Source organism: Neoarius graeffei, chromosome 3 (genome assembly GCF_027579695.1).
Source record: "Neoarius graeffei isolate fNeoGra1 chromosome 3, fNeoGra1.pri, whole genome shotgun sequence".
NCBI lineage: Eukaryota > Metazoa > Chordata > Actinopteri > Siluriformes > Ariidae > Neoarius > Neoarius graeffei.
In genome coordinates, this window is record NC_083571.1 from 36,698,573 (window position 1) to 36,713,824 (window position 15,252).

The window sequence follows — 15,252 nt, forward strand, 5'->3', positions numbered from 1 at the left end:
GCACAAAACATACTCTCAAGTCCTGAAGCATCTTTGGTAAAAGAACCCAAATTATGTCCCTATATTAATTGTCCCTGATTATTAACACTGCCAATATGATGTTCTTTTGGCCAAGCTTGGAATAAGAGTACCAGCAATTTGTTTCAATATCACCTAATTCAAGTGACAGTGATGAGATTTCTAATACATTTTAGGTTTAAAGTCTAAACTTACACAAATCCCTTAAACATTGTTGGGTCTTAAGTCTATGAGTTCTTGTTGTAATGACTCAAACTCACAGCTTCTGTAAACCCCCTTGTGGATGTTCTTGTTTTGCATCTTTATCTTTCTCCTTAGCTTTCTTTTTTTTGAACAGATTCTTGAGCTTTAAGGTTTTCTTGCCTTTGCCTCGACTATAGGATTCTGCTGGCGAGAGATTTCCAGATGGAGTAGAACTGCTGCCAGCACCATCACTGCTCACAAGACTTTGGGAGGAGGCAGACATTGAGGATAGCGAGGCAGGATGGCTGAGATCTCCAGGACTGGTCATATTCAGAGTGTTCTGATAAGACTTCTCTAAAATACCATCATACACTAGATGACTAAGGGGGTCTGAGGTTGGAGTCCAGAGCATTAGGGAGTTGATTGTAAGGTCAGGTTGATTGAAATGACCTGGGTCTGGAACTACAAACTCATCTCTGGATATCTTTGGCCTAACAGTCTCCACAGGCATGTCTGACATATCTCTCTGGATTATATCTCTGGGTGTGTCCAAAGTATTGTCTGGCCTGACATCCCGGATCAGTCTTTGTCTCTCTGTGACAACATCACGCTCATCTCTTGAGAGCTTCATGGATACAGCATTGTCCCTTCTCTCTCTTAAAGACATTCCTTGCTTATTTTCCATTGACGCATCCAAATCATCATGTGCCTTTTTCCTAAAACTGCTATCTATTGAAACACCTCTACTCAGCTTTCCCTTGTCCATGGACAGACCTAGTTCATCTCTGGGCACCTTTCCGTAAAATCGTTCTTTGGGCAACTCTTTGCTATCTCTTACCATTACTCTTTGTCCATCCACTGAGACTGAGTCATCATGCTCATCTCTCAAAGGGCCTGTGAAAGTAGAGGCTAAAGGTTTGTCCTTTAACAGGGTATGTCCCTTTTGAGTTTCCTCTCTAAGCATTAATCTTGGAGCAGTGTCCATATCTACATCAAAATCTTGACCTGTATCTCCACTTTGGATATCTGTCACATATTCATCTTTTGGTGTCATTTTTGACAGGCCCTCTCCTGAGGGATCATTCCTTTCTTTAGACACCTTTCGTTGCAGACTGCCCACATTCACCTCAGTATCATCCATGTATCTTATTCCAAGGTAAGGTTCCATGGGGGAATCTAATTTCTCCCTGGTGGACAGTCTAATAGAAGAATAAGTAGAATCTATTGGTAAACTTCTTGGAATCTTCTTGAAATCAACAGGACCCTCAGGTTCTTTTATACACACAGGACTGACCAAAGCCACCTCAGGTTCCTCTCTGGATATCTTTCTGGCTTGGGTTTCAACTCGAAGTTCTTCATATGAAACTTTTCTAGAATCACTCCTTAGAGGAACCCCAAGTTCCTCTCGTGATATCTTGCGCACGGGACTGTTCTCATGTCCATCAAGTGGAATCTTACTTGTGACACTATCAGAGAAAAGCTCCAGCTTATCACGATATAGTTTTCGAGGTGAAGTATCCAATCCAGGGCTGGTGTATTTTATTCCAACAGTGGGCCCAGTGGGATCAGACTCGGAGGCTGTCTCTAGACACTCTCTGTAAAATATGTAAAGGATTTTAGAATATGTTGATGATATTTTGCAATATTCTTCATTTAAAAAATGAGAAAAACAAGCCATACAAACGCAACCATGTAAACTGTATTCTCTAGTAATATTACTGCAGCTAAACCTAGAAACTAAAGATGCTACCAATCAAGATCAATTAACCAACCAACTTGAATCTACCAATCAAAATCAATCAACAATAAAAACTTACTGTTTCAAAATAGCAGGGAAAATTATTCCTTCCCCTTCCTCCTCACCATATGAAGGGAGAGGAGGCCGAATGGGGATTAGAAGATCAGGATCAGGTGACAGAATCACAGGTGATTGGATGATATGACCTGATCTACGAGAACGGACCAACGCTCGAGGAGAAGGCTTGAGTGGAGTAACTGTGACTGTAGATAAGACAAATGTAAGAAGTGATAGATAAACTAAGGCACTCTGGAGTTCATTCATCTCATTATCTCTAGCCACTTTATCCTGTTCTACAGGGTCGCAGGCAAGCTGGAGCCCATCCCAGCTGACTACAGGCAAAAGGCAGGGTACACCCTGGACAAGTCGCCAGGTCATCACAGGGCTGACACGTCATAGACAACCATTCACACACATCTACGGTCAATTTAGAGTCACCAGTTAACCTAACCTGCATGTTTTTGGACTGTGGGGGAAACCGGAACACCCAGAGGAAACCCACGCGGACAACATGTAAACTCCGCACAGAAAGGCCCTCGCCGGCCACGGGGCTCGAACCCGGCCCTTCTTGCTGTGAGGTGACAGCACTAACCACTACACCACCATGCTGCCCTCACACTGGAGTTTTCCCTCTAATTTACATTTTCATTTATGGCATTCAGCAGGTGCCCTTATCAAGAGTAACTTACAGAAATGAAATGACATTACATTTGACATCTTATTTATACAACCAAGCAGTTTAAAGTTAAGGGCCTTGCTCAAGGGCCCAATAGGGGCAGCTTGGTGGTGCTGGGATTCCAGCATGCAACCTTCTAATCAACAGTCCAATGCTGACCATACTCACCAGGAATTTTTTGTGGCATCATGGAAGGCATACCATCCTCCATGTCATCAATGCTTACAGGCGTTTGGTAGGAAGACATGGTTGCTCTTTGCAAGACCATCCAGCTGGCATCAGGGTACAAGATGGCTGTGAGGCTGGACAGTCCAGCATTGTTCATTACAGCAAATCCACACAACATCTCGATCTGCTGCCACCTGTGCAGGCGTTCTTGCAAACATGCCGTCACCTCTGCGAGGGCATTTCTGTTACCAAAAAGAGCAACAGACTCATTAATATCATTATTAATATTATACCCTAAGATTTGTGTTGTTCAATAATTCCTCTGTATTCCCTTCAGTACAATGGTCCCTCTCTATTATCTGTACACAACAATAGAGTTTAACAAAAAATACCACATTTTTGTACCATATCATTGTGCCAGGTTTTCCAAAAAAAACTCAGTACTGTCCATTTGTCAACACAATTTCCCTATTTTATTCCTCTCATAAATACACAGACATAAATGTTCCCTCTCTTATATTCTTACTTGGCCTGTAAAATCTTGTGATCCACTTCATCTAAAGAGGAACTGTGTGCCACATGGAGGGTACCAAGAACAGAACCTCTCTTCTTCTTAATTCTTTCTGCCTTGAGAGACCACCAAGCAAGAACACAACAACAAATACATGCACACACTGGGTAAACTTTATACGAGAACTTAGCAGGAAAGTAGCATGGCAAAACTTAAACATGAACATAAGATCTACCAAACCAAGCACCACTGCCCTTGTTAACTTGTAATTCAGATAGTCTCCAAATGCTAAATTGCAATGTAGACAGGGTTGGTACCTCATACTTGGCAGTGGCCAGCTGCTGTTCAGCACTCTGCTTTTTGACATTGTAGTACTGCATCTCCATCTCATGTGTGAGTTGCAGCCACAGCTGCAGAGACTCCGGCATTGACCAGCTAGCTTGAATGTCCTGCTCTGCCTTCTTCAGTGCCCCTCGAATCTGAGCACAACACGCACACATCACATACTCCTTCAGGGCTGTTTCAGAACCTTTAACAACCCTAAGTGACATCCAACTGGCCCCCCACCACCCCAATCATACCTCTCAAGTTGCACAAGAAGGCCTCTGTAAAAGTTTGAAACATGGTAAAACTACAGTCCTTTCTCACTGAACTATACTATTGTTACCAAAAAAAAAAATTCTGCATTCCTCTGGGCCCCTCGAGAGTCTCAGGGGCTCTAAATGGGTGCTTATTGAGGTTTTTCACTCACGTGACCAAGTCATGTGATGCATCATTAGGCTGCCATTTTGGACATCACGGCTCGAATCAGTTTGAATGCGAGGAAGGCGACAAACGAAAAACATAAAAGAAAAAGGAGCAGGATGCAGAAAACACCTTCACTATACAGCGACGTAAGGCATTTACAGGGCGAGCAGAGGGAGAGGTATTTGCAAAAATTGAGGTTAGCAGGCTTAGAGAACGACGTTTACCTGCTTCCACCAGGATTGTTCACTGACGTACGGAAGTACACGAAGCCCTTGTCTTTACCTGACTTCGGCCCACATGATCTGTATACCTATGTCGTTAAAAACCCATCGCCATACACAGGTATTGATCTGAAAGCGTATAAGAGTTTGGATGCCTACAAATATTTTGTGTTAGGCTGGGTAACATGCCTACATCAGTGGGTCGTCCCTGGAGCCGGTGGTCGCCATTTTATTACAGCTAAGGTTTGTTCACATTTTCATTTACTTTCGGTCCTCAGGATAAACAAAATGTTATTAAATGTCATTGAAATAACTTCTTAGTCTGTTGAGACATGGCCCGTTATAAATTTGCTGTTACCAGGCAATGACCAAGAACTGTATTATTAGGGTCGGTGTCTGTGTTGTAGCAGTGTACTAGCAGCTAGCTGTTAGCACTAGCTAATGTCAACAACATAGTAGCTAGTATGTTACTGTAGCAATGTTTACGTTCAGTCATTTGGATGACTGTTAAAACCTTTCAGTCTCAAGTTTTTCTCATCTCATCTCATCTCATCTCATTATCTCTAGCCGCTTTATCCTTCTACAGGGTCGCAGGCAAGCTGGAGCCTATCCCAGCTGACTACGGGCGAAAGGCGGGGTACACCCTGGACAAGTCGCCAGGTCATCACAGGGCTGACACATAGACACAGACAACCATTCACACTCACATTCACACCTACGGTCAATTTAGAGTCACCAGTTAACCTAACCTGCATGTCTTTGGACTGTGGGGGAAACCGGAGCACCCGGAGGAAACCCACGCGGACACGGGGAGAACATGCAAACTCCACACAGAAAGGCCCTCGCCGGCCCCGGGGCTCGAACCCAGGACCTTCTTGCTGTGAGGCGACAGCGCTAACCACTACACCACCGTGCCGCCCGTCTCAAGTTTTTCCTTTACTGTATTTACTAGTTTACTGTAATTATGATCCGGCAGCTATTTACACCGGATCCAGTGTAAATAGCTGCCAGAGCACGCTCCGGCTTGCTCCCCCTCAAATTAAGCAGCGCACTCCGGGAGCAAGCCGGAGCGCGCTGCTTAATTTGAGGGGGAGCAAGCCGGAGCACGCTCCGGAACCTCGGCTGGAGCACTCCGGGAGCAAGCCGGAGCGCGCTGCTTAATTTGAGGGGGAGGAAGCCGGAGCGCGCTCCGGAACCTCGGCTGGAGCACTCCGGGAGCAAGCCGGAGCGCGCTGCTTAATTTGAGGGGGAGCAAGCCGGAGCGCGCTCCAGAACCTCGGCTGGAGCACTCCGGGAGCAAGCCGGAGCGCGCTGCTTAATTTGAGGGGGAGCAAGCCGGAGCACACTCCGGAACCTCGGCTGGAGCACTCCGGGAGCAAGCCGGAGCGTGCTGCTTAATTTGAGGGGGAGCAAGCCGGAGCGCGCTCCGGAACCTCGGCCGGAGCACTCCGGGAGCAAGCCAGAGCGCGCTGCTTAATTTGAGGGGGAGCAAGCCGGAGCGCGCTCCGGCAGCTATTTACACTGGATCTGGTGTAAATAGCTGCCGGATCATAATTACAGTAAACTAGTAAATACAGTAAAGGAAAAACTTGAGACTGAAAGGTTTTAACAGTCATCCAAATGACTGAACGTAAACATTGCTACAGTAATATACTAGCTACTATGTTGTTGACATTAGCTAGCTTGACCTTCAAAATGGCGGACACCGGGGTGTCACGTGACCCTGTGACGTCAGGTGAAATACCTCAATAGCTAGAAATGGCCCTACTCTCCTTCCATGCCACTCTTTTTGTTTGCATGTAAATTATGCTGAGGCAAGCAGTCACCTGTTCAAGTTCTTCTTCAGCATATCTAAGGCGGCTGAGTTCACTGACAGCACCCTTGCGAAGCTCATGGAGCCGGTTGGCCTCCTCTTGAGCTCCCTGGATCTCATCCCTCATCTTCTCCTCTAAAAACTGCTTCTCCACTGCTACTGTACGCTTCTCCTCCTGGGCCCGCTCCAGCCTGGGCAAAAGAAAATGATGGTATTAACCATTAAGTTCTATTCAGTTCATCTGACCATATGCTTAGCTAGTGTGTAATAATTGACAGGGACTTAGCTGGAACAAAAACAGCTAAAATGCTTTTTAAAAAATTATTGGTCTTTAAAAGGTGCTCGAATACCCACCATCAGAGGAACTCTCAAGCACTGAAAGAGTTTTTGTGTCTACTAACATTCCAAAACAGTAAATTAACCATAATAAAATGTTACAGTACTTCTTCTTTCAGCTGCTCCCATTAGGGGTCGCCACAGAGGATCTGTTCCACGTATTTGATTCGGCATAGGTTTTACACCAGATGCCCTTCCTGATGCAACCCTCCCCAAGCTATCTGGGCTTGGGAACAACACTGGCTTGTACAACCCCAGTGACTGGGTATTTTACCTAATCTGCATGTCTTTGAACTGTGGGGGAAACTGGAGCACCTAGAGGAAACCCACGCAGACACAGAGAAAATATGCAAACTCCACACAGAAAGACCTCCATCGGCCATGATGTTCGAACCCAAAACCTTCTTGCTGTGAGGTGACAGTGCTAACCACTGCACCACTGTGCTGCCCAAAATGTTACAGTACTATCGGTCTTATCTCATCTCATTATCTCTAGCCGCTTTATCCTGTTCTACAGGGTCGCAGGCAAGCTGGAACCTATCCCAGCTGACTACGGGTGAGAGGCGGGGTACACCCTGGACAAGTCGCCAGGTCATCACAGGGCTGACACATAGAGACAAACAACCATTTACACTCACATCTACGGTCAATTTAGAGACACCAGTTAACCTAATCTGCATGTCTTTGGACTGTGGGGGAAACCGGAGCACCCGGAGGAAACCCACGCAGACACAGGGAGAATATGCAAACTCCACACAGAAAGACCTCCATCGGCCATGATGTTCGAACCCAAAACCTTGCTGTGAGGTGACAGTGCTAACCACTGCACCACCATGCTGCCCAAAATGTTACAGTACTATCGGTATTAAATCCAAAAAGCTGGTTTGGATCAATAGGACAGCTATTGTTAATTAGGGCAGCACAGTGGTGCCTCACAGCAAGAAGGCTCTGGGTTCAAGCCCAGCGGTTGACAAGGTCCTTTCTGTGTGGAGTTTGCATATTCTCTCCGCGTCTGTGTGAGTTTCCTCTGAGTGCTCCAGTTTCCCCCACAGTTCAAAGACATTTAGTTAAGTTAACATGGGGCAACCATGGCCTGAAGTTGGGCTGAAGTGGCCTTGAGCAAGGGCACCTAACCCACAACTGCTCCCCAGGCACTGTAGCATAGTTGCCCACTGCTCCAGGTATGTGTGTGCTCTTTGCTCACTTGTGTGTGCATGTGTGTGTTCACTGCTTCAGATGGGTTAAATGCCGAGGTTAAATTTCACTGTGTGCTTAAGTCTGTGCTTGAGTGACAATAAAGGCTTATTGGCTTCTTCTTATTTTCAAGGTTACATGATGGTGAAATACTAGTGTGGACAATGATGACTCACTGCTCTTGCAAGTCTCTGAGACTCTTCTCAGCTCTGTGTAGGCTCTCCAGATCCTTCATCATTTTGGAAATGTGCTCCTTTGATGCTTTGTTCTGCACCTGAGCGAACCAGCACCCACCCAACCCCATCACTGCCGACACGATGAGCAGCAGATCCTTCATCCAGTTGTGTGGTGGCCCTGGAGACAAAAAAGGGAGGGATGCAATATGACAAAAGTCCAGCCAATTGGATCCTTTCACAGTTCACTTGTTTCTCAGTTCTAGTGCAGTCCTGTAGTCTTACAAAGTTTCTATTTTTTGCTCTAGCATATCTGATTTGACCTACAAAATACTTGATAACTAGTAGAGGAAAATGAGGACAAGGACTGAAATTCCAAGATAGTATTCACTAGGTGTGACAGATGAAGTATGTTGCTTGCTAAAGTTAGAAGGTGCTCAATGCACTTAAATATGGTCAGAGCTATATTTGTAAATGACATTAAAATATATGAGAGTGTTAATGGCCAAACCTGTTAGTCACACCTCAAGTCATACTTAACGAAGAATGATATGATACCAAAGACAGACCAACTCCCAAAATTCCTACTCCACACTATCCCATGCCTCTGGCCACCACCCAGGAGTTGAGATGTTGAATTTCATATATGAGTAAATTAGATTATGTTACTAGAAATCTCAACCACAGGTAAATCTGGGACCTCTATGTGGTTCATCTTGGTGTTTGTATGACTTTCAGTTTGAGCTTGTGATGTTCATATGAGGTTGAGGTTGACCTGGGCATTTTTATTAGATTGAGCAGATCTTAATATTTCTGTTAGTTTTATCTTCGAATTTCTATGTAGGTGCAGTTGATCTTGATGTTTCTATGAAGTTGTGGTTGATCTTGGTAATTTTTTTTTTTTTTTTGAGGTTGAGTTGATCTTGGTATTTCTGTGATGTTTACCTGGGTGTTTCAATGAGGTTAAGGTTTATCTTGATGTTTTTATGATGTCAAACTAATCGTGGTGTTCCTGTGAGGTTGATCTTGGTGTTTCTATGAGAGTGAAGTTGATTTTGATGTCTTTATGAGGGGGAGTTGATCTTAGTATTTCTGTGAGTTTTATCTTGATGTTTCAATGAGGGTGAAGCTTATCTTGATGTTTCAGTGAGGTTGAGGTTGTTGTTTTTTTCTGAGATTGAAGCTGACCTGGCTGTTTCTATAAGCTTATGTTGGTCTTGGCATTTCCGTGAGGTTGATCTTGGCATTTCTTTGTGGTTAAGGTTGATCTTGATGTTTCGATAAGGTTAAGCTGATCTTGGTATTTCTGTAAGGTTGATCTTGGTGTTTCTTTGAGGTTCAGGTTGATCTTGGTGTTTCTATAACATTGATTGATCTTGGTTTTTCTATGAGTTTAAGTTGATCTTGGTTATTTCTGTGTGGTTATTCTTTGTGTTTCTCTGAGTTTGAGGTTTTTTGGTGCTTCTATGTTTCTATTAATCTTGTTTTCATTTGGCACCTCAAGTTGGCATCATCTATAGCTGCTTAGGCGTTTTATCATGTATCAAAGACATGATATATTGTAATGAATAAACACCATGCCCCTGATACTATATAGGAACTCTGGGTGTGTGGTTGTTAGAAATTTGAGGCTTAGGCCTTGAAATCTCATTATAAGTACACAGTTAAAAGTACACACGTGTAGGTGGTCCAAACAGCACGACATCTAGCGCCTTGAGCTTCAGCTTGTGTTTGTGCTGCTGGTCCTGGATCTTCAGGTAGGTGCTCATGAACGATGGCTCATTGGATGCAATCCTAGAGAAAAATTAAAATTTCTACAACCAAATTTCATACAATTATCCATTTAATAATTCAATCCATCAGCCATGTTTCATTAGTGTTGCACTGAATCAATCTGAAGAACCCTTGAGAAGCACCCTTTTTCTATAAGTATATGATAATTACATTATTACAGCAGGCCTCTGATTGGTTGCTCTCACCTAGGCAGTGTGTTTCCATTGACATGTAACTCTTTAAAGCTCTTTTCATATTGCGGCAACTCCACAAACTCTCGCAGCCAGCACAGCACATCCTCCTGCGTCCAGTTATGAACTGCAAGGGTGAGAAAAACACACATAATATTCACTGCCCACTAGCTTAAATATCATGGATTGCTGAAAACACACCAACACCCACCCACCCACACCTTCTGAGGACTTCCAGCCTCTCCAGAGCTCCTCCACAGTGATGTGCTGGTCCTCTCTGTGCAGTTTACTGTGTTTATTTGTCTGCTGCTGCTGCTGCATGTCCTCAATAATGAACTACACACACACACACACACACACACATTATTTATATACATACATACATACATACATACATACATACATACATACATACATACATATATACTAGTGCATCTCAAAAAATTAGAATACCATGAAAAAGTTCCTTTTTTTCATAATTTAATTCAAAAAGGTAAACTTTCATATATTCTATATTCATTACATGTAAAGTGAAATATTTAAAGCCTTTTTTGTTTTAATTTTGATGATTATGGCTTATAGCTCATGAAAATCAGAAATCCAGTATCTCAAATTATTATAATATTCCCTAAGCTCAATCAAAAAAAGGATTTACAATACAGAAATGTCCAACTTCTGAAAAGTATATTCATTTATACACTCAGTACTTGGATGGGGCTCCTTTACCATGAATTACTGTATCAATGCGGTGTGGCATGGAGGTGATCAGTCTGTGGCACTGCTGAGGTGTTATTGAAGCCCAGGTTGCTTTGATAGTGGCCTTCAGCGTATCTGTATTTTTGGGTCGGGTGTTTCTCATCTTCCTCTTGACAATACCCCAAAGATTCTCTATGGGGTTCAGGTCAGGCAAGTTGGCTGGCCAATCAAACACAGTAATATCACGGTCAGCAAACCATTTGGTAGTAGTTTTGGCACTGTGGGTAGGTGCTAAGTCCTGCTGGAAAAGGAAATCAGCATCTCCAAAAAGCTCGTCAGCAGATGGAAGCATGAAGTGCTCTAAAATCTCCTGGTAGATGGCTGTGTTGACTTTGGACTTGATAAAATACAGTGGACCAACACCAGCAGATGACATCGCACCCCAAAATCAATACAGACTGTGGAAACTTCACACTGGGCTTCAAACACCTTGGATTCTGTGCCGCTCCACTCTTCCTCCAGACTCTAGAACCGTGATTTCCAAATTAAATGCAAAATGTACTTTCATCTGAAAAGAGGACTTTGGACCACTGAGCAACAGTCCATTTCTTTCTCTCCTTAGCCCAGATAAGACACTTCTGACATTGTCTCTGGCTCAGGAGTAGCTTGATATTAGGAATGCGAAAGTTGTATCCCCTTTCTTGAAGATGTCTGTTCGTGATGGGTCTTGATACACTGACACCAGCCTCAGTCCACTCCTTGTGAAGCTCTCCCAAGTTCTTGAATCAACTTTTCTTGACAATCCTCTCAAGACTGCGGCCATCCCTGTTGCTTGTGCACCTTTTCCAGCCACCCTTTTCAGCAATGACCTTTTGTGGCTTACCCTCCTTGTGGAGAGCATCAGTGATCATCTTCTGGACAACAGTCAAGTCAGCAGTCTTCCCCATGATTGTGGTTGTGTGTACTGAACTAGACCGAGAGATACACTGTGTTCATACTGTTTTACTCAAACTTGAAATGAAATATTCTAATATTTTAAGATGTTTTTTTTGTTTTTGTACTGTATGCCATACTGATTAAAATTAAAATAGAAAAATGCTTGAAACATTTTAGTTTATGTGTAATGAGTCTATAATATATAACATTTTCACTTTCTTAAATAACTGATGGAAAATATTGAACTTTTTCACAATATTCTAATTTTTTGAGATGCACTAGTATATACATACATATACATATGCATATATGTATGTATGTAACATACACACACACACACACACATATATATATATATATATATATATATATATATATATATATATATATATATATATATATATATATATATAGTCAGCCCTGTGATGACCTGGCGACTTGTCCAGGGTGTACCTCGCCTTTCGCCCGTAGTCAGCTGGGATAGGCTCCAGCTTGCCTGCGACCCTGTAGAACAGGATAAAATGGCTAGAGATAATGAGATGAGATGAGATATATATATCTACAGTTATTCCATGAAATCGAGTTGTTCATGAGCCGACGAGGTGCTGAGTTGGCTATAAGCCATGTACGACGAGATTGAGCCTAGTAGTAGAGTAGCCAATCAGAGCATGCGATTCCTCATATCCAGTGAATGTGGGCAGAATTATATATATATATAGATGTGTGTGTGTGTGTGTGTGTGTGTGTGTGTGTGTGTGTGTGTGTGTGTGTGTGTGTGTGTGTGTGAGACTTCTTCAAAGGGCTGTTTGAGGGTTAAGACTTAGGTTTCAGGTTAGAATGAGATTTAGATTAGGGTTAGGCATTTAATTGTAATGGTTAAGGTTATGGTAAGTGGCAAGGGAATGTATCATGTCAGTGAGTCCCCACAAAGATAGAAGTACAAGAATGTGTGTGTGTGGTGTGTGTGTACAGTCTTGGAATTTGTTCTGTGCTATAACTGGAGACTCCATGAGAATCCACCTTAGGCATGTCCTTCATACGCCCCAGACACCTGATCTGCACGTGCACACACACATGCATGCACACACACAAACTTACAACAATATGTTTTTTTAAGCAGCTATAACATAGTAGATAGTTGTTGTTGTTTTTTTAATTAGCTATGTTAGTAAACATTTTATCACAGTGCTGCTGAGTTCTGCATTCTGATTGGTCAGAAGGTGTTGATTAATTCTTTATAACAGCAGCTCTGACAGTAGTGCAGGTTTATATTAATACATTCATTCTGATACATTATCATTTCTATAGTAACTGCTCCTTCACAAAGACTTGTACAACAGACACTACACTGATACTAAATAGATTAAAAATCATTGATGTGGTGAAGTTTTCTTCAGAGTAAGGAGACGTTTATTTTAAATTTAGGGAAGGAGTTTGCAGTGTCAGCTGCAACTTTCAGTTTTCTGACAACTTCAGGACGAAGCAGTTTGCACTTTTCAGTTTCTAGTTAACATGACAAGATGCACTTATTTTTTGTTTTCCTAACTTCAAAGAGGGGTTGGCATAGTGGTGTAGTGGTTAGCACTGTCGCCTCACAGCAAGAAGGTTCTAGGTTTGAGCCCAGCGGCCGACGGGGGCCTTTCTGTGTGGAGTTTGCATGTTCTCCCCGTGTCTGCGTGGGTTTCCTCTGGGTGCTCCTGTTTCTCCCACAGTCAAAAGACATGCACTTAGGCTAATTGGCGGCTCTAAATTGACTGTAGGTGTGAGTGTGTGAATTTGTGAATTGTTGTTTGTCTCTATGTGTCAGCCCTGCGATGATCTGGCGACCTGTCCAGGGTGTACCCCGCCTCTCGCCCATAGTCAGCTGGGATAGGCTTCAGCTTGCACAGGATAAGCAGTTATGGATAATGAATGGATGGAACTTCAGAGAGAGTTTGGTGAGGGAACGACTGTTTATAGCTGCTATAACATACATGAAAACATGAACTAACTCATTTCCAACTTAAATGTAACTATAAATCAGGGGTGTCCAAACTGATCCATAAAGGGCCGTGTGGCTCCAGGTTTTCATTCCAGCCATGCAGCAGCACACCTGACTTGGCTCATTCAATCAACTGAACTGTCTTCACACAGTCAAATACTTGCAGCCACACCCACCCTTGTTTAAAGGGTGGGTGTGTCAGTTGATTGAATAAGCCAAATCAGGTGTGCTGCTGCATGGCTGGAATGAAAACCTGCAGCCACACGGCCCTTTATGGATCAGTTTGGACACCCCTGCTATAAATGACTAAAAAAGTGATGTTTTAATGTCTATACATAGCTAATGTGTCACTTTTTTCAGTATAATCATCTCTCTCTGTCTCCCTCTGGTGTTCACCTCCACACTCTCCTCCACCTCGATCCCTCCGTCTTGATCATCGTCCATCTCCTGGTGGATGTGCCGCAGCGCCTCTAGGCTGTAACGATCCGCCTCTGTCACACATGGAGGACTCACCTGCTGACACACATCTGGGGTCAGAGGTTACAGACGAGGGTCAGTAAGCAGCAACGCTCTTTAGTGTATTAGCACAAGGTAGGAATCCAACCACACCATCTGGAAAGTTTATTCATTCCCTAATCCCTCACACCAAAACCAGGTGAATTTAAGACATGCCCCAAATCACCATCCTCTCAATCTTGTACTCTAAAGCAGCCTGTGTCTTAAATCACTCCAGCCTAATTTACGATTTTTAATCAACCAATCCATCGTTCATATCATTCTGGACAGAAACAGAATCAGCAAATGAAATATTATTGAATGGTTGTTTGTTTTTCTTGATAAAACTAGCAATATTCACCTGTTATGGTTTGAGTCTCCTTCTGTGCAGGTTCTGGAGTGCTGAAGCTGAAGCTGAAGTTAAAGCCACAGCTGATCAGCAGCACTGTGACAGGAAGTCCGAGCATCATGATCAGTTCCTCAACCGCAAATCAGTCCAACACTCAGCCTCCAGGGATTGATTGATTGATTGATTGATTGATTGATTGATTGATTGATTGATTGATTGATTGATTGATTGATTGATCTGCAAGGTCCTGAGTTTCAACAAGCCAAATTTAATTTTATAGTTACTTTTTATAGGTTACTCCAGACTTCTTTCATTCATTTATATTCATTCATTCATCACCTGACACTTACAGACAGAACATTATCATGTTCAAGTCCCTAAACTAAAAAAAACCCCTCTTCTTTAATAGCCACTAGATTTCTGCAGCAGGTAAAAATAGAAAGTCTCGAGCGCTTCTCATAAGGCGCGTGCGTAAATCACGTGACATGACATGCAGCTTATCACTTTTCGATAATATCGTCTCTGCGGTATATCGCTATATCGAAAGGCAACTTTACGGTTTTTTTTATTGAATACCTGTTATAAACTTTAATTTTAAAGGCGTGAGCGTTGACGACAAAAGAAAGAATAATAAGCGAGAGAGAGAAAAAAAAGCGACCCTAAGAGAGTAAATATGTAAATATGTAAATATCCACCCGGTTAACTGTCGGATCTGATCATCATACAGGAAAAAAGTTATAAATAATCAACAAAATCCATCAAACAGCGTAGAGGATTAAATAATTTCCGTGTAGAAGCCCATTATTCCTTCACTCCTCGCTGTGGATCATGTTCAGAGTAAAAAAAAAAAATCCATAAACATGAGCTGTTTTCTCTCTGTGTGTTTGCTGTAAATACGGCAGTAAATCCCACACATGCGTCTCTTCAACTTCCCAAAGCAAACACAGACGCGCTCTGGTCACAGGGGATGCGCTCCAAAGCGCACAGGGCTGT

General features: G+C 42.9%; 1 protein-coding gene across 1 annotated transcript; it reads right to left on the reverse strand.

Moving 5' to 3' along the window:
• Window positions 1-274: 274 nt before the first annotated feature.
• stim2a (tromal interaction molecule 2a) lies at window positions 275-13,874 on the reverse strand. The gene is made up of 11 exons (XM_060915886.1): window positions 13,812-13,874; window positions 10,024-10,138; window positions 9,818-9,929; window positions 9,517-9,632; window positions 7,842-8,019; window positions 6,149-6,326; window positions 3,672-3,833; window positions 3,370-3,470; window positions 2,844-3,085; window positions 2,019-2,202; window positions 275-1,796 (listed from the first exon to the last, which is right to left on the reverse strand). The coding sequence occupies exons 1-11, from the start codon at window positions 13,857-13,859 to the stop codon at window positions 275-277; spliced, it is 2,958 nt and encodes a 985-aa protein (XP_060771869.1). The 5' UTR covers window positions 13,860-13,874.
• Between the last annotated feature and the right edge of the window lie 1,378 nt (window positions 13,875-15,252).